Source organism: Scleropages formosus, chromosome 8 (assembly GCF_900964775.1).
Source record: "Scleropages formosus chromosome 8, fSclFor1.1, whole genome shotgun sequence".
Lineage (NCBI taxonomy): Eukaryota > Metazoa > Chordata > Actinopteri > Osteoglossiformes > Osteoglossidae > Scleropages > Scleropages formosus.
Genome location: NC_041813.1, coordinates 1,942,007 through 1,962,785, shown reverse-complemented (window position 1 = coordinate 1,962,785; position 20,779 = coordinate 1,942,007). Strand labels below are relative to the sequence as shown.

At 41.2% G+C, this 20,779-nt stretch overlaps 2 protein-coding genes across 2 annotated transcripts; both read right to left on the bottom strand.

Annotated features, from left to right (window-relative positions):
* Nucleotides 1–1,570: 1,570 nt before the first annotated feature.
* prr18 (proline rich 18) lies at nucleotides 1,571–4,566 on the bottom strand. The gene has a single exon (XM_029254214.1). The coding sequence runs from the start codon at nucleotides 2,841–2,843 to the stop codon at nucleotides 2,025–2,027; it is 819 nt and encodes a 272-aa protein (XP_029110047.1). The 5' UTR covers nucleotides 2,844–4,566; the 3' UTR covers nucleotides 1,571–2,024.
* An 87-nt stretch (nucleotides 4,567–4,653) lies between these two features.
* On the bottom strand, nucleotides 4,654–20,610 carry sft2d1 (SFT2 domain containing 1). The gene is made up of 8 exons (XM_018738140.2): nucleotides 20,469–20,610; nucleotides 17,748–17,834; nucleotides 15,950–16,032; nucleotides 12,993–13,074; nucleotides 12,219–12,254; nucleotides 12,057–12,115; nucleotides 9,002–9,031; nucleotides 4,654–5,874 (listed from the first exon to the last, which is right to left on the bottom strand). Exons 1-8 carry the CDS (start codon nucleotides 20,532–20,534, stop codon nucleotides 5,835–5,837), a joined length of 483 nt encoding a protein of 160 aa, XP_018593656.1. The 5' UTR covers nucleotides 20,535–20,610; the 3' UTR covers nucleotides 4,654–5,834.
* Between the last annotated feature and the right edge of the window lie 169 nt (nucleotides 20,611–20,779).

Below are 20,779 nucleotides of genomic sequence, written 5' to 3'. Positions count from 1 at the left end.
GGGCTCGGTTTCAGGTCATAATTCTACATCATTTCAAATTTCAGGTATTTTATCTTCTGTATGTTGTGGAAAACTGTGTAAGTGGATAATTAATAGAATTTCCAAAATTTCGCAACATTAAGGAGCCAATGTACAATCTTTCCTCAAGTACAAAGAGTTACAAATTAACTGAGATGTTTTCCATTGTTCATTCCAAACAGGGCATTGTTTGTGGCACCAGCTGGTGTAGTTAAGGGAATGGACGTGCAACCAAATGGCTCTAAATTGATTATCAGCTCTGCTACAGCACAGATACTATACTCCATTCCATAGATACAATGTATTTCACAGTTTACCTTTTGCCGCGGTGTACTATAACTCTATGGTTTTTCGCTAGAAAGTCCTATAAGAAAAAATACGTTGTTAAAACACAGGCGAATTTTGCTTGAACGTGCCCCGTTGGTCGCCCTGTTTACGGAGCCGTTGCCATAGCGACGGTTTAACGCTTCCCATTGGTCGTTTGAGACGAGCGCGGTCAGCCAGCGTCCCCCGAGTCCTGGAGACAGTCCAAAGGCTCCTGCGTCTCGGAGGGGGGGGGGGGTTGGACACGGGAACCTCTTCCATGCCAGACCACAGGTGTGGGAGTCACCGCCACACGGTGACACAATGATGTATCCGCAACGCAACTGCTGTTACCTTTCAAAGGTCACTACCGTGATGACTGCGCGTCAGTTTTCATTCGCTCCATCTGAAAAATTTCCTATAAATCCCTATTAAATTTTGCAGCTTTCCATCAATCTTTAACTGACACCTTTGTCCAAGGCAACAATATTACATATATTTCCTTTTTCAACGCCAAGATATTCTAGAGGTATCTATTCAAGGTAAGTGTCTAGGCTCAAGAGTACAGCAGGAGCGAGATTCGAACCCAGGATCATACCAGCAATAATTGTTCCCTCATGACACAAACCTCGGCTACATTATTTCTTTCGGAAGGCTTGTGGAAAGGTTACAACGGTAAAGAAGTTTGGTACTGAAGATACCCCTTTTCCTCCTTTGTTATCCATACACATTTACAGAATCTCAGCTGTCAAAACACGCCGAATCAGACACCAGAATTTTTTTTTTTTTTTTTAAACATAGCAAGCATATGCAGAACGCATTATCAGGAAAATTTATCATTAATACAAGGGTTGTATCTAATAAAGGAATCCTTGTTATATAAGCTATGATACAAAAAACACCTGTCGCTTCTGATTATCGACGTTTTTTCAAAGCATCACTTCTCGTTCGTTCTTTACCGTGTTGTAGTGCGAACACAAAGAGAATGGACACCGGCACCTGTCTTTGTCATCGCGTTCGAGTTGAACTACGCCAAAACCTCGCAGAAATTCAAGGGGGGAAAAAAAAAAAAAAAAAAAAGATCGTCGTATCTCAATGATTCAGACACCATTCGTACATTTTACGCATTTATTGTGTAGAAAGTCGAAAATAAACAAAACCACATGTGCAAAGAAATACGTGGGCTAAATTGCATAATAAATACTGTACATGGCTGGTCCCGTTATAAATACAACGTTTCTTTGCTTCGTTCGTGTGACACCTTCTTTATTCAGCATCTGCAACATACAAACGTGTGTCAGACAGGATAATAAAACAGTCATCAGCTCGCCTGTCTCGCCAACCCCTTTTGTTCGGCAGCACAAAGGGAAGGAAACAGGCTAACAAGTGGGATCCTCCTGTTGATGCCGACATTTCCCAGCCCGACATCCATCAATCCATCCCTCCTTTCCGTACACACACCACGAGCGAGGGGGGAAAGCTTCGTGAGGACAAGGCTCTGTGCAAAGAAGCAGCGCTCATGAGCAGCAGCAGCAGCAGCAGCAGCACTGCAGCCACGGCGATGGCGACGCGCGTCTGTTCCTGACGCACAGGCTCCATCCATCCAGGACGCAGGAGACATTCCGCCCAGACGGTGCGGCTGGAGACCAAACCAAAGCCCGCTCCGCTGTCCACCACCCACCGAGGCAGCGGCGGCGGCGGCATCAGCAGCTTTTCAGGTGCTGTACACTGGCCAGCTTGTCCACTTTGCTGAAAGCCGCGGCACTTTCCACCCCCTTGAGCCACTCTTTACACTTCCTCATGACCGTCTCGTCCACGTCGCCGTCCTCCTCCTCGTACTCCACGTCGTCGTACTTGTACTGGTCGTTCAGCAGGGAGATCTTCACGATCGTGCGGATGTCCTCCGGGTTCTCCAGCTTGGAAGCAGCGGGGATGCCACTTTTCGAGCCCCCCTGCGCGCGCTTCGACGGGAAGACGCGCCTGTGCCTGAAGTCCCCCGACGCGCAGCACTTCTGCTGCTTGGCCATCATCTGCTTCTCCAGGTTGCGCTTCTGGATGACCAGGATGGCCTCCGGGGTGAGGCTCAGCGTGAAGCGGATCTCCTCGTCGCCTTCCTCCTTGGCTAGGGAGCTCCTGGACGAGTGCTTGCTGCCCTTGTGCGCGCCGGACTCGCCCGAGCTGGAGCGGGCCACGCTGTCGCACGAGCTGGACACGGGCGGCGGCGGCGGCGGCAGTGCCAGCCACGAGCTCTTGCCCTCCGCGCCCACGTCCAGCGCCGCTCTGTGCGGCGTGGGAAGTTTGCTCGCCTGCGGCTGCGGCTTCAGTCCCAGCTGCTTGAGATTCGCCGATGGCCAAGAGGTAGACAGTTTCTCCTTCTCACACTCACAGTCTTTTTCTTCTTTACTAGTTTTAGCACCGTTCAGCACAGATTGAGGAGGTACGATGTTGGGTTTCTTCTTCCTGAAAAGCTCCTTCCCCGGGGAAGAAATCCGCGGATGCAGAGTAATCGGTGGAAAAGGCATTTTTATTAAGATAGAAAAGTAACTATGACGCCGGTCTTACATAAAAAAATAGGAAGAGTGATATGTCACCGAGCGCAGCTCCAAGGACATCATCCGCAAAGAAAGGGGGGGCGGGGTGGTGGTGGAGGAGGCAACAGCGATGCCACCTGTTCAGCGGCCCCTTGGCGTCTGGTTGCTTTGACGTCCCCGTCCTGTCTTCGTTTTATATCGGCTAAGGGCGGAGGGCGTGGCCAGAATGACGCAAGAACGCGCTGCCCAGATGACGACGGGGGGCGTGGCCAGGATGAGCGTCGCCGAACCACGCCGTCCGACACAAAGCCACGTTAGTATACGGCTCAGGTCAACGACTAACACAGACAACTGACCCAGATGAAACCGTATTTTTCCACAACGAACTTTAGGGCTATCCCCTCTCTTCAAGTCCTGTATGGAAGTCTGACATTACAACACCCCTGAAATCAAAACTGAATCAATTCACTACACTGTGTTCCTAACTTGTCACCTCTTCATGATATATCAAAAAATATTCAATCAAATGTACCTCTGTCATGGCAACGCAGTAGCGACATTCACAGTGTACATAATTTGGGATTCACACCTCTCTAGCATGTCTGTAGGAGGCCTATCGGCAAGTTTAATGCAATACAAAACTACCATCCAAGAGGCACAAAAACTGAGAAATGATAGTTTGACTACCATGAGTTCCCCCCCTTCCCTCCCTCCTTGGCATGTTTTGAGTTTCAGGCACATACACAAACCATCCAGATCCTTATTCTTTGAAAGAACATTAGGGTCTGCTCTTTGACCACCTGATCCAAAAATTGTATTGTGCATCAAATCATGATAATATGCATTTTCAAAGTATGCTTTTTTTTTCCCCTTTCAACTCAGTGAATTACAATTAGGTTATAAATGTGATGCAAAAATTGGGTCATTACTTTTTTTGTATTTATTTGTAAGCAAACCTAAAAAACTACTACAAATCCTCCATCTATTCAGACATGTTCACTGCCTAACTGGAGTAAATCCCTTTTGACAGTACGTGAGGTGGTGTACATCCTCAGTTTTATACTGCCACTATATTTTGAGACACCCATACACAGGCATACAATAAAGGCCACACAATTAACTGTGGAACTACAAGGGCACAGCACTACCTGCGGAGCCATCATGCTGCCTGCAAGCAGACACAGCAGTCAATTCACAGAGTTCATGAAAACATGTTTTACAAGAAACAGTAACTTTCCGCATAAACAAGCACGGGACAAATATGTAAGGTGTAATAGATTTAAGGATGCTGTATTTTATTAGCAAGAATGAGCCATTTGTTGAATGTGTCCAATAATCAGTCCAGGTCAGCTAAGAGTTATGTAGTTTAGATGTGGGGGGGGGACTAATTTCTGGGACTAGATGTACACTTGCACAGCTTCACTAAAATAGGCGATGCTCATGGCGAGATAAACAGCAACAAAAATAGCACTGCTTTTAAGCTCTTAACATGCAGCATTTTGGATTACAACACATAAGACAAGTCACTTCATATTGAAAATTACAAAGGACAAACCATAATCACAGAAATATGGTTTCGCTAAGTGACTGCAGGTTCAATTCTGTGCTATGACTAAATTTGTGTACTCTAAAAATCACGTAAAATTGTGGAAATCCTTATGAGCCCCAGTCCCCCCAAGGCTTTGGGGGGGGGGGGGGGGGGGTTGGGGGTTGGGGGTGGTGCCATAGCTTAATATCTGCAACTGGCATCTGTCAGACTTTCTGGCAGGATTTACTATGTCATTTGCCACCCCAGACTTAGTTTTTTTTTTTTTTTTTGGCCAGTAAATGCCAACCACCACATTATGCAGCATAAGCTGCAGAGAATAATAAAAACATTCCCTTGTTTTTAAATTGCCACATCAAAGGGCTGAGCCACACAAACCAATTCTCCTCAATACAATGGTCAACACATGTTTTCGGTATAGATAGGTGTGGTAAACAGAATTGTTTTCTGTTGCCCTGGTAACAAAGTCTCCAGGAACTGAAATTTTCTGCTCACCTCAAACAAACCTCATCAAGTATGCAAACTACTTCATGTTACAAAGCCTTAATAAGGCAAGTCAAACTGGTATAGAACACAACAGAATATGAAACTGCCAGTGACTGAGCATTATTTTACCTAAGCATAGTAAATAAAATTTCCACTGCATTTGTATTTGAGCTACATTTCTGAATCTGCTTCTTCAGCTAAAGCAACGGGGGGGGAAGGATCCCTGTGAGGTGGACCAGGGCCCTCACACATCTAATCATTTTGTAATCACTCCAGAACAGCACTGTCTAACAGCCATGTGAAACAGATACAACAGCAGCATTTTAACATATCAGTGCCTTATGCACACAAAGCCTAGCTTATTATTTGCTCTGGTCAGAATTCTTCATTGAGAAGGACTTTTACTTTATTAATTGTTATTACAAGACACAAGAAACAATGATGGGGGGGTAAATTTATTTTCAGGGGCAAAGTTTTCATATGAAAAACAAGCTTATTGTATTGCTGCTGAAAATCATATGTAAATCTTTTCCAACACTATAGTAACTAATCATGGTACATCACCTGTAGTGCAGAATGAGACATCTGAATACCTAGTTTGTCTCCAGGACTGCAATTAGAAACACTGCACCCCTCTTTCATATATACACACAATATCTTCATTAAGTACTGTTTTATACATGTTGCCTGTAAAATTTGAAAATCCAACTTGACCCCCTTTCAAAGAAAATCACAGGAAGATCTTTTAGGATACAGTATTTTAAAGGTTAATATTTCATCAAGCATTCACCCTCACATAAAAAGCACACACAAAAAACTCAATTTTCCAAGTATAATTAAAGGATTTAGTAAACACTAATAAAGCAGGCTTGTAGGAAAACCTTAAAGGCACAGATAAGAAAATATATTACACTTTTGTCACCAGTCTTAATATGAAATGGAGATGAGCTTTAACTCAGGCAGGTTGTGAAGCACTTCATGACAGCATCCCTAGAAACAAATACAAAAAAACAATTAAGGGACTATTTAAATTTTACACATTTTTATGATGTGGTCAAATTACTGTACAGTGCTTATTGAACTGATGGTTGCAAAAACTGAATTTTGTAAAACAGAAAAATGGAAACTATTTCTTTCCCAGCACCAGTCCTTGCTGCAGAGCTACGAGAAGACAATTAACTTTACTAACCCGCAAGGCTTTCAGCTACACACATTGTTCTGAAAGGATCAGCTCTTTGTGTACATTCTCCTTTGTTGTGGTTGTATGGGAGGGGCTCATGAATATTTAACCCTGTTTTGGCGGGAAAGTGGCACATGCTCAGAATGATGAAAGGCCCCCCCCCCCCCAGTTCCCTTTCCATTCGATCCAGCCCCCCAGGTAATGTTGAGATGATGCAATATTAGCCATCACCACAGCAACAGCAGAACAAGGTCATGCTGTTGTGTTCCCTGCCACTGTGTGTTGCTATGCAGAAACTGCATCCCTTGCTCAAAACTGACTGGATGAGGAGGAGGTGTGAAACCACTAAAGGTTTTTTTTTTTTTTTTTTTTTTTTTTTTTAAAAGGGGGGGGGGGGGTGGGGGGAGGAGGAGGAGAGTGGGCGGATGCAAAAGGAGCTGGTGCCCATCCCTGGGCTTGATAAATATAGTTTCCACCCCTAAACATGGAGCTATGGAAACATGCCTCTTCTGTCCCAATCAAACCCTGCACAGGCCACTTTACTGGTAAATTTAACAAAACAGTCCACTAAATCATGAATTTTTTCCTGATGAAACCAGAATACTGATCCCCCTAGCTGCACATGTGTATAAAAAAAAAGCAGGTTTTTAAATGGGATATGGCTATATATAGAACCTATGTGGCAAAGCACATACACCATATATATGGAATAGTGATTGATAGGATGAGCTACAACCCAGTGACTAATGATGTGCACTCAATGGCTGCATTACAACATTTCTGAGAGGACATGGGGTTACTTGGATGTTTAGTGCCAAAGAACTGATTAGTAAAAATTGAGCAAGCTAAATATTCAACACCATTTCTGGAATTTTATCACTAAATAAAGGTGATTAAAATCAAACTGAACACAATACTACATTATAGTAACTGAAAAGATTTCTTAAACTTCACTGATCTTACAATATATCCCTGTTTAAAAAAACCATTAGGATATAATTCAGATCAGAGATTTTCCTAAAACCATTTCTTAAATATGGGTAACAAAGGAATATGACATCATGCAGGTCAGGGCTAACTTAACAGCACTTCATCAGTATCCCAGAATCCTACATATACATGAGGGTATCCATATTTACTTTTCTTCTAGCCTGCACCCTGATCTCAACCCCCCTCTTCACTTGACAGGAGAGGAGACTCCTCATCTGTCAGAGGGTGGAGGAAATTGCAGAAACACCTGTGAGCGTGTTGAACGCCAACACAGAAAGGCTGACACTGACAAATGGGTTGTCAACCTCCAAAGCTCAAAACCAAATCACCACCACCAGTCCTAATGCAAGTAATTGATATTGTTTTCAGTGAAAATAAAATTAAAAAAAAAAAAAAAAGCATCAGGATGGTCTCACCATGTGTTTATCAGCCACATGAAAAGCTTTCAGACTTGTGTTAAGATCAGTTATTTAAACCAAACCACATTGAGAGGTTTACATTAATGTGATGAACACCTCTAGACAATACAGAACTGAATAAGAGTTAAAGGACACAGTACTACAATTTTCTTACATAGAGCTCTTGTTCTTTAAAAATGAACAAACTCCACAGTATTGTCTGAAATGTAAAGACTCTCTGCGAGACGCTTCACAATTATATTACTTTTCACACCATAAACCCACTGAACATCAAGTCTGGATGAAAACCTCATGGTTAATATTCCTTATTGAATAAACTAAAAAAAAAAAACAAGCCTTTAAACACAATGAGGTACTATACATTGATATAGCACAATAATTACATAAATGTGAAATACTGTAGTGAAGAACTCAAAAAGTATTTTTTTTTTTTGGGGGGGGGGGGGGTCTGGAAGGAGGGGGAAAAAAAAAAAGGCACCATATGTCCATCTTGGATCCTTTGATGGCTATGGGCCAGGACTCCATGCCATATGGTAGGAGAACACCCAGGACAGTGCAATAGTAAATAAAAACATGTTTTTATTGGAGGAATCACGTACCAAAAATGTCACCCCCACCCACAAAGAGAAACAATCCCATTCCCACCCCCACTTCAGTGTGCGATCCTCCAGCCTGCTGCCATTTGTGGATGACACAAACAAACAGGCAGCTGACAGTTTGCTCTGCCTTTGTCCAATAAATGCACAGGGGATTTTAATTATTCTCTAGTAAGCTGCACATGGGACTTGGTACATACTGATTCACAAACATTTCTTTCTTAGATGTCTCAAAGGACAGTATGTGTAAACAGGGGAATGTAGCCCTCATATGGAAAGAGTCTTACTGAAACCCTGGAAATAGTTACTGTACTCAATGCTGAAGAGAAAGAGCACATGTCGATACTAAGGACAGGAGGGGGGGGGGGGGACACAAACCTTTCCAAAATGCTGAAAGAAATGTGAAACTAAAAATGTGTTGTGAAAGAACCTTATTTGTTTATAAAATTAGCTCAATGCCAGATTTGAGAAGTGCGATCAGACACAGACCATGCTCTATGTTTGATATTGACTGACCCCAACATTTCCCCATTTTATTACAGATGGCATTAATGTGAGTAGTGTCAGCATTACAATACAGTAGCACCAGGCATACTAAGTTGTGAATACTAATACACATGTTAAATGGGACAGAAGTGGTTAAGAGATGTCAAGTTTGAGGTGCTGTAACTTGGCAGAGAACAGGCAGCATATGATGCTACAATTAACTTTTGTCAACAAAAGCCTGACAGTTCAAATCTAAGACAATTACTGTTTGTTGTATTAAGCATGAAACCACATATTCGACAATCGTTCCATTGTGGAACTGGCTAAAATACAACTTGTTGCTCTGGGTCAGAACATTAGCTAAGCAAATTTAAAAAAAAAAAAAAATAAAAATTGTGGGGCGACCCACCAAGAGGACTCTGAGGTCTGTGTGGAAAGCTGCTTACCTGGCAAAGGGAATGTAGGAAATGCTGTACCTGGAGGGATAAAAAGGTTGAGACAGTATTACAAACTGGTCTCTGAGGACAGTAGAAAGAAACAATGGAGAAGCAAGTCACTGTTACACAACAGAATTATTTGCTTGTTTAATCAGTTAAAGTTACAAAACTGTGCCATTTCTCTGAACCTGATGGGACAGGGACTGACGGTGAAATCAGTGGAACAGAAAAATTCAATTAGTCTCTAAAATCCAGTTAAACGTCACAGATAATCCCCTTGCGTTGGGTGAGAGGTAGCTTACAGCCCTGGCTTGCAAAGTACTTAAACCAAAAAGGATCATAATCTGGCCTCACATTAATGTAAAATAACTTATATAATAACCCCTTCATTACATAAAAAAAACAATGACAATGTTATCCTTGGAAATGTAAATTTAGTGAATAACCCTAAAAGGAAAATTCTCTCTCCTATAAACATTCTAAACTTAGTCTTTTCCCTGATGTGGTCTTCATTTTATATATTTGTAGGTACTACTAGTCCACAGATGATTTGTGTTTTGTTATATCTTAATAAAAAGGAAGAAATTTCTCTTTCTGCTACTGCCCCAAAACCTTAAAATAATATGGGGCAGCAGGGAGCACAGTAGCTAGAACTGCTGCCTTTGGATGGAGTGCTCTCAACCAAGGTACTTACACACACACACACACACACACACACACACACAATAAATAAAACCACCCAAATACATGGGTGAATAACTGAGCAACTGAATGTTGCAAGTTGCTTTGGGGAATAGTGTCGACTAAATTAATGAATGTAATATAAAGAACACATATGTAAGATGTATGAGTCACATTAATCTTAAACTCTTTACACTCATGTTATTCTGGCGATAGAGGGGCATCTTGAATATAAATATATCCAGCAATATCAAAAATGTTTATATGACCAAATAAATGGGGTTGACTTTTTTTTTTTTAAAAAAAAAAAAAAAAAGCCAGGGGCAGTAAAGGGACAGAGGCTTACCATGATACTCATCTTACTTCTGTGCATGCAAGCAGAATTGTATACCATGTCCAGAGAAGGGAAAAAAAGAGGGGGAAACAGGGAAATCCATATGCTCCGTGTTTGTATGTGTGGGAGGCAGAATGTGCTAGTAAGGTGTGAGTGTTCCCACACGTGTGCAAGATGCCAGAGCACACAGGTGCTTCAACCACACTGTTCGCTGGATGTGGCGAGGCCACAATTGTGACTCATGGTGAGGGAAGAAGAGTCTAGGAAACGACAGCAATTAAACTAAAGGCAGACTTGGTGACGTATTGACTATACGCAGGCAGATAGATGTCCCTCTGGCCACCCACACAAAGACGCACATGCAGCCACATCATCAGGACATTCTTATTACAGACTGTTCCTCTAAGTCAAATGCCACACACTGTAGACTCAGCTAGCTTTAGCAGTGGCTTTAAACCTCAAACTAACAAAACCAGACCTGAATTCATGGAACAGAGTAATATCTGCTCCTTCATCAAAATCCCAGGAGCAAAACAAAAGATTTACGACATGTGTACAACTACCACGTTGTGTCAGTACAGGAGACATTTCATTTGGTTCACAGAAGGGCTGTAAAACATACAAAGCTTGCATGGCATTTTTGCAGCATTTCAAATTTCAAAACGCTACCGAAAATAAAATGAGGCTGTATCTTAAACACATTTAACACACTAACTGCATCTAACGTAAAGGGAGGAAAAACGACCGAAGTGTAGCTGCTGTCAGCATCTGGAGTCTGAGGTTCCTCAATGCCGGCCACTGAGGTCATGACGCGTTTAACTGATGGGATTAACAATTCCACCTCGAGCCCTAAGGGTATGTTTAGCTCATTTAATGACAGGAGTAAGACCCATCTGCCCCGGGTAGGAGTGGCTGCAGGGCCATGAGGAAGACATTTCACCAAATGGGTTGCAAACCCATGAACCCCCTAGTAAAGCACCCATCTTGGGTTCCAGAAGAAACAGCATATGTGGTGTAAAGTGAGGCTGCCCCAGGGATGAGTGTGGACATCTCCAATTACAGCAATTGCATATACTGCATTAAAGCATATGCCCCTCATTTTTGTGACTCATATGGGTCAAAACACAGGTTTCCTTTGGAAAAAACATCTCCAAGAGTGACATTCTTTTAAGGTATCTTAACTTAAACAGACTTTTGAGTAATTGCCTTAAGGGGTGCATTAGGCATAACAAACACCTATCACTAAGTAAACTGAGTTTAATATACATTGTGAATTACATTTTGTGAGGTGTACTATTAAGGTCTTTCTGACAGTGATACAGCAGACACCTGTTAGTGCTCTAACTATATATAGCCTATATGGAAGAAACTAGACACTTCCATTATATTGTATTAAACCAACATTTTTGTGACTTGAAATATTTTAAATTCACTTGTTCTGTCCAAATTTCTAAATTATATAAACAATAATGAACTATTATCTTGTGAAAAGGCTGCTTTTGTCAACATGTCTTAACATTCATTAATATCAGCACAATATGCTGGGGACGGGGACTTAATGGATGTGCAATGCCAAGACAAATCATCCTCAATGCCCTCAATTGTCTCCACAGCCACTGCGAGTGGCACAAAGCTGACACCAGGTGCACTGAACACATTAATTCCCTGGCACTACATGGGCCGGATTGCTGGGACCACTATCTCCACTTAACGGGGCAGCTGGTACTGCCAAGCACTATTAGGGAGAAGGCAAGTTGTGGACACTCCATGTCTTGACAGATCACATGTGCACTCTGCCTGTCTAAGGTGGTTACCGCTAAAGGGGATTTAATTGTACAACTTCAGCCTGGGTTCCAGCCAATCACGTGAGTCTAGTACAGATATAAGCAAGTGACTCTCAGACTGGGGCATGTGGGGGATGACCAGTGAAACACATTTGTACTATATGAGAAAAGTCTCAGGGATTTAAGAGAGAGGGGAGAGAGGAAAAAAAAAAAAAAAAGTCTTTCCAAAATGTAGCATTTCTAAAAGACAGAGGAAAGGACTTACCATGTCATTGCCAAGAACTGTAATATGCAGAAGAGAATGGCCAGTACCTTTTTCTGCCACTGTGGGGAAATACTTGCATTGTTACTCTTCCTTTGCACAGTAATCCAGCATCTCATTTTAAATGTTGACAGAAGACTTGTATATGCAGAAGAACTAACTTACCCAAAAAACTGCACACAAAGTCAAAATGAGGCAGAGCTAGGAAAGGAAGAATTTAAAAATTACACTTCAAGACTACACCATAAGAAACAAAATACCAAATGGCATACATTTTGTTTTCCTATAACTGTATGGAAAGATTTACAGCACAGAGCACAAAAAAAATTCTGATAAGCAGCATCCCTTTAGCTAGAAGCTTCCAACTAAAGCCAGATAGTTTAAAACTTGACACCTAGCTGGAACTGACTTCATGTATGCATGTACTATCTAGGAAAGTACACACTGTCCTTCTGGGTACACTGACAAGAACAAGTAACAGGTAAGCAGGTAATATATTTTATCAATAAATGAATGCACCAGTAGTCAGAAACTATTTGATATTGGGGGGCTACCTTGAGAACTTCTTATACCATATTATTTCTATAATCATTTATATATACTGGGTAGATTCTGGACATATGAAAATCAATATGGCAAAACACTATAGATTTCCCCATGCAAATGTGTCACCAGGTCACTGTTAATAAGCTGACTTGGATAGAAAAACAAGGTTACTACAATCAGTAAGACTGCATTTAGAGAGCATCTCAAATAAAATACTTACACTTAGGCTATAGCTATACAATTAACAGCCATTCCCTTTTATGATTGAAAAAGCATGGAACACTAATCTGCTGGGTTTATTACTTTCATTAGAAAAGCTATTTTTTTCCCCCCAAAGCAAGACTTAGCTCAGTCTCTTTCCTGTGATGAGAACAGTACAGTTTATGCAATTACCAGCATCACACATGTGGCAATCAACCGGGTGGGATCGAACATTCGCTTCAGTTGTTTCAGAGGTCCCATCAGGAAGCAGGTGCTGCAGGAACAAAAGGAAAGTTTCTACCTCTGGGATTTAAAACCCTGTTGTGCTGTGTTGTAGATGTGATCACTAAAAGATAGCAGAAGCAACAAGAATTGTTCGGCTCCCATGGTGTGTGGACTGGCTAGACTGGAGCTGAAGACTGACAGCTTGGTTCCCAGAAGACACCCTTTTGCAGTACCCTTGAGTAAGAAATAGTTAACCTCAGTTGCTACAGAAATAAATGGTATAAATGGGTAAACAGCATCAGCTAAGCAAAGTGTCTAGAGCAACTTTAGTAGAATTGTTCAGTTTAGCCAATAACCAACATAAGCCCGAAAGCCACTCTCTCACTTGCTGCACGAGCCATCTCCTCAACCAAATGAGATCACCACATCCTTAGAATGTCATCTTCCCAAATGACATCACCTTCCAAATTCAAGGAGAGAGAGAAGAAGAAGAAGAAAAAAAAAAAAAAAAAAACTAAAAACTGTATTCTTTGGACATTAAATTTTATTAAAAGTCTAGTATGAGCTACACTTCATTTACAGTTTATAACAAAGAAATTCAAAGTTCCAGCCAATGTGCCTCTCTTCAAAACAATAGGTGTAATAAGGAATATGCAGTTTAAAAGGGAGATTCAATAAGAACAAGATTTCAAGTAGCAACCAAACGATACAATTCCCCCCCTTCAGCAACTCTGCACTGTAGCATCACATGACAAGGAAATGCTGCCAGTAGTGAGCAGGTGTGAAGATGGAAACTGTAGGGTTTAAGGACTCAATTACATTACCTGTTGTCACCAGTGCTCCCAGTTTTAACAGATTCTAAATGAGGTACAATCCAATAAGCTTTAATTCTTTGGACCCAGGTAATCATGTGAAGGAAATACTTCACAACTGAGCAGAGCACATTTTACACTTATGAGCGCCTGTCCATCATCGGTGTTTTTGGTCTACCTGTAGGTCTCACCATGCACTATTTTCTCAATTCTTTGTCATCTCTATAAAGCCTACACTCGGTACCCTTGCTTACATGCTTTATTTAACCCAGCACCCAAGTGGTGGGATAAGTTAGCAGTGAACATGAGATTCACAGCACCACTGACCCAAGATGGTCTGACTGAATAGTGCACCTTCAGAACAACAAGTAGTCTTATTCAGCTCATCGCTGTGAGCGAATCTTTGGTGTCCAGGCCAGTTTTAAAGTGGTGTTTATGATGAATTGGAACTATTTGCAGTCCGGCCAGGGATTCCTTTTGTAACATCTGTACATTTAGTAGCAGTGCTGGGAGACCTAGTGACATGGAAAAATTTCACTCAAAATGTACACTAAATGTTCTGCATTTCCTCAGCATCCAAGTTCAAGCACAAGCATCCTCTGCTTATCCATGACCATAAGTGCACACCTTGCCTGTTCACACAATGGTCACCTGAACCCACTTTAAAAAAAAAAAAAAAAATTCTAAAAATGGACACGAAACAGTTCTGCTGATGCAGATGAGTACAATACAGCAAAATAATGTTTCTGCAATTGCTGTAACAAAGTTATGAGAAAGTAGTGTATCAGCTGATTGAAAAGAATTACTTTCACAAGAGTGGAAAGAGGTGGGCAGATGCATAATGAAATGCTTGTTACACAGGCTGTGGACTGGAATCTCACAGCAGAGCAGCACCTGGATAGACTTGACTTTGACCTTCAGGGTTAACCTGAGCCTCTCAAAAGTGGATAGAAAAATATGGAGAACAAATGCAGGGCAAGTTCTGAACCAGACAGCACCAAGGTTGGCAATTACAGTTCTCTGAATAGTATCATCAAATTGTCCCAAAATCTCCCAGAGGTTGTTTTACATGCCCTGGATTTTAAAATTACCCAAAATGTAACTTTCAGTATTTTTTGCTGAATTTACAACAGAAAAAGATACTCAAGGACAATGCAGTATGTCACAATTAACACCTTTATATTTGACCCTAGAGAACCCTATGCTACTTCAGCAGCAAATTCAGAGAACTGAATTTTTCAGTTATACACATTTAAACAAACATTACAGAAAAGTCATAACCTCAGACAGAAACATCCAGCAACAGTCAACATACTGCAGTGGATGCAGGAAAATCACAGAACTGTGAACTGCACAACAGTCTGCATTTTTCAAGCAAGCACAATGGTAAAACTCCTGTTCAACCATTAAATTTACTCTACTGAAGAGCAGCATGTCCTGCATTCAGTTTATTGTAGGATTTATCAGGAGCACTTTATTAGGGCAAAGAATAAGCCAACAGTACAGTAATAGAATACTGCCATTTGAAGACAGATGGAGAGGTAACGACATACCAAACCTAGTTCATTAACTCAAACTAGACCCATAATCCAATACGAGTACACTAAATACATCATAGATGGTCATGGATAGCACAGTTTCCTCTTTCAACACAGGCAAATGAGATGTGAAGCCATATTCTATGAACCTCAAGCAGTTAAATTTTAGGCCTGCACACTTAGCACAGTCCAACAGTACATATGAAATAAATCCAGCTACCCAGCAGCTCCACAAAACCTTACATATAGCAAAACTATGAGAGCAGGCAATGGGCTTCTCTGAAGCCATAATATTTCACATATCAAAGGTTCAAAGATTAACTGAAAATTTGATTAAAGCTGCCTGGGCACATTGCAGAAACCATTAAGCACTGATGCAGGACAATATATCACATAGGGAAATTAGCACTGCAAGGAACAGACCAGCTTTCATTTAATAGTATGTTCACAGAGGGAAATTCACTCTTACACAACTTCATACTAAATGATTATACAGACTGTATACCTGACTGACCCCTTAGCAAAAACATTCTTTTGCTTTACAAAGAAATGAAGAACCATTTCAAGAGCTTACCTTGCCAAGGCTGAAATGTTTCCAAGTGTGTAGAAGACAGCAAAGAGCTTAATGCCATTTGGCAAGAAGAGGAGTGCTGTTCCCTGTTTCAGTGGAATGAAAAAGATTACTGTATCACTGCACACTAAAACTCAACAAAAACTGAATTACTACAATTGTTAACTCCCCAAATCTGCTATGAGAGCAAAGGAAATTAGAAGCGGTCAAAAACCAAGATAAACAAGAGAGCAGTTGCGCATATTCAAAATATGACACAAGCTTCAAATCCAGCATGACTGAGGGCACAACTGAATTCAGCACAAAGTAGTCAGCGCTTGCTCTTGTTCTAACAATTTAAAATAAAATTCCTTTAAAAGGAAAGAATGTGCTTTGTAATTTTACCCTTGCCATCCCTTATATAATATATAAAGATACACACACACACACACACACACACACACACAACTAAAAACCCTTTAAGAATGTGCTTAAATGGCTGTTTGAATTATTGCACAAAGTTTGACTGGTAGAAGTCTAGATTCTTACATACTTATTTTTTTAATCACATCCTGTAAGTAGAACAAAGTTGTGACTCCACCTAGTGGTCGTGTCTGGTATAAGAATGCAAAATACAAAACTTTTCTGCAATAAGATACAACTATTCTCAAAACTATCTGTACAATTTCTTTACCTCACTTATGTATAAGACATATTGGAGTATAATCAGTGGATAATTCAACCAAAACAAAATTCTGCAATTCATCATGTGTTCCCAAAGTTATTAGCATTGAGCCCAAATTCCTTTTTCCCAAAGGAACACACACACACCTAGTGACAACAGAGCACAGTATGCTCTGCCAGTCAAACTGGAACAGACATAGCAGTGCCAAGTCATACCCTTACAAACTATATAGAATGGACTACATCTTGCAAAGTGGCTTACACAGGGGAAAGCATGTGGTCTGTGGCATAAGCGTAAGTCAACAAAAGACACAAAGCAGCAGCAAACAGGCCACTCCAGATGAGCACGAACTACTTCCAATAGATAGCTGATAACGTGTGCCCACACTCAATGTGACACTGGGAGTAGCTGCTTTTATGAAAGATACCATTCTCCTAACAAAACCCTGATCTGTCCCAACAGAATGTTTATTTCAAAATGCATGAACCCTTGTAATGTTAGGGTTGTTCTCGTTTTCTGACCGAGGTGGGTGGCGCAACTGTCTGGTTCACTTTCGGAAGTGTCTTCTGCAAAGATCAAAAACTTCAGCAGTTTATAGAGTCAAATTTGATCTGTCCATTTAGATCCTCATATGAGACTCTGCTGGGATAACTGAGCAATGAACTGACACAAACAATGTGTGCAGAAAAGGCAAAGGGCTCTTGAGGACTCCAGGAAGGCCCAATGAGAAATAAATGTCAGGAAGTTTTGGTACAAACCATATGTAACAGACAAGTACAGACAAGTACAAGTCAGTGCATATAAAACTCAGTTTAAAGGGGAAAAAAATTAGTGTAGTGGCAGTAATAGTGGCATAGCACTACCTCTTGCTCATGTTTTTGAGAAATACACTAACACCAACTTGCTTGAATAAAACTTACCCAGCTGTATAAATAAGCAACTTAACATTCTGAGTTGCTTTACAGAAAAATGACAGCTACATAAAATGTACTGTAACATATGATTTGACTTAAAATTTACACACAAAACAGATTATGCACTTTCTCCCTTCACAGTAATTGCAGAAAGAATAAAATGTCATTATTTAATAACGTGGATCAATCAGCATATAGAAGCAAAGAAAAACAATGTGCTTACCAGTATGGAGCAAAGGATGCCAGAAGCGAAACAGATGATGAACCACTTCACACGTGTGCTATAGCTGAGTGAGGAGGTGTCCAGGACCTTTAGGAAAAATGGCAGGACACACTGATCCACATCCTGCTACTCTCACATGATGCATTCAACCCCTCTTTCCAAATAAACAAACCAACAGAAATGGATCTGGTGAACACACTCCTTTTCTTTAACACAAGGTCACACTGCAGTGCCTAGACACAGCCCTGTTCACTTGGGGCTAAAATGGGTTGAGCTCATACATTCCGATACCACAACAATTGTTTCTTTGCTTAAATGATTATGTTTTTTTGGTGCTTGTGATAGACAAACACCGCAAGATTCTTTTTTTGGGCAAAAGCAAATTTAAAATTTTACAGTAGTAAAAGTGTAAGCATACTTTAACCAATGTATTACTCAAAAAGACAACATCCAATAAAGTGCACAAAAGTCTAGATCAATAGAAGCTTGATCTTTGCTAGGAAACTAATTAAAATTTAACATGATGGGATACCTAATTTTTTTGACTTGCATCTCAAAATGTCAAACAAATGTTTCTGCATAAAAGGTGAAATTTAGCACTCCCACCCTAGTCCACATATACCACATTCATAGGTATAGCTGGTTTGGGAACTGACCAAAGATAAAATGACAACAGGCGGTGGGAATAAAATAATTACAATTTCCTGGCCACATTACACAAGTCTCATCATTTAAGTACTTAAATGCAATGAAATGGCCTTTGGCTCCAACACCACCAAAAAGAGTACCAAAAAAAAAGAAACTTGACACTGGCAAATCAAGGCAACGGTACTTCACTTCTGTGCTGTCTGTTGCCTCTAAAAGCATGCAAAGGGCCACCAAGAATCAACTGACAATGGCACTTACCCTACAAAGCACCTATAGATAAAGCAAAGATTTAAAAAAAGGAAAATAAACCCAAATTATACACCCAAGTAACCCTAAATTTGACCTCCCTTGCACATGTAATGACTAAGGCCAGCAGGTAATGGAGAATTTTACAATTATTACATTTATTATTTAGCTGACACTTTTCTGCAAAAGAACTTACAGCATTAAGGTATTTACAATTATTTATTCATTTATACAGCTGGGTAATTTTACTGGGGCAATTTAGGGTAAGCACCTTGCTCAAGGGGTACTACAGCTGAAGGTGGGATTTGAACCTGCAATCTTTGGGCCCAAAAGCAGCATTTCCAATCACTACACTACCAGCTGTCCCTTAGAGCTTCCACCTTAGACTCTAAAGATCCAGACTCAAAGTCAACACACTTGCTTGCACGCTTGATCAAGGTACTTACCCAAATTGCATAAAAATTGCACAGCTGTGTAAATAAGTGCATCACTAACAGAAACCACACTGACTTTGTGGCTTGGAAAAGTGTCCTAAATTCACTCAAAACTCCCAGCTTCCAAAAGCTCCTTATAACAAAAACAGGAGACATTGCTAAACAAAACACCTTCCGGTTCAGCTGCAACATGATTTAGAACCAGCTGTAAGCACGTGACACTAGTAGTACTACTGACTGTATTTCACCTGAGACCAAGAGCTCCGCTACAGACTTGCTTTTTTTTTTTTTTTTTTTTTCCCTCAGTCGTTCCAAACACAGTTACACACAGAGTAAAACCACTTACCTTACTGGATCCATCACTTCGAAAAGGCATGTAATTAAAAAAAAAAAAAAAAAAAAAAAAGCAGCAGTACAGAAAAATGTTAACACACACAAGTCAAGTTGAAAGCACACACACACACACACACACACACTGTGTACGATGAAAGACTGCAGAAACGGACATTAATTTAACACACACACATTTCAGAACCGCTTGTCCGGGCATGATACATTCTTTGCGAAACACACGGGGGATGCGGAGATGTGCAGGCCAAGGTGGTTGTTCCCGTGGGGGCGAAGTACCTTTCTTTCAAAATAAATTCTTACCTTACGGTACCGAGTACAACAATTAATTTGTACAAATCTGGGCGTGAGTACTCTGCGAAGAAAAGCTACTTATATATACACACAAGTGATGTGCGAAAGGCACTGATACTGACGACGCCGGTGCAACCGAGGGATTGACTAACTCTGAGCATAACGTAAATATTCAATTGACAAACCACAAGTTACGTACTCGTAATTTATTACTCCTCCGCACAATGTAACGCGGCCAAAAGTGTTTCTTTTTTTTCGTTCACTTTTTCTTTCTCTTTCTGTCAGGAAACGAGCCACCACCAGACCTGACCCCCAGAGTTGCAGACATTTGAAATTTCTTCAGCACTGAGTCTGACGTACCAATACTGTTGAATACGAACTAGCGCTCGCAGTAGTGAGTAACCGAGTCCCAGAACAGAAGAAGAAAAAACAACAAAAAAACAAAAACAAATCCCGAGAGAAGAGAACCAGAACGTGGTTCGGGGAGGATGTCCGATGTGCAAAAGACGAACTAGCGCGTTAGCTTCCCAGCTGTGTGTGTGAGCGAACAGAGACCGAGAGAGAGACAGATGCGAACTTCTTCCCGCGGAGCGGAGCGCGCGACCACCGTCCCCAAATCAAATGCCGCGCGAAAAACTTAGTTGTGAAAAAGAAAACGCGAAAGAGGGAGAAACTCGTCGTGTCAAGGCCACGCACGCGTGTAAACGTGGAGAGCGTCACTGTGCTGTATCTGCTTGTCCGTGACTGTCACCTGAGCGGTGAGGCCCAGCTCTTCGTTATCCTCCTGGCCGCTGAGCACACGTCGAAGCTTGTCCATGGTTCCTTATCTTTACCAACGGCTCTCACACTGCAACTTCTGTCGGCCAACTTGGGGAAAACATGAAGCTGCGCTGACTTCCTGCTTGAGGCGTGGCCTTTAATCAAATCGGTTTCCTGGGGACACGCTAAGGGTCACGTTTTGACGTCATCACGGAGAAGCTTGGTAGTTGTAGTCCGAAGTGCCCGAGGGTTGTAGTCCGAAGTGCCCGTGTTTTTGTTCGTTTCGGACGAGATTGCATTGCT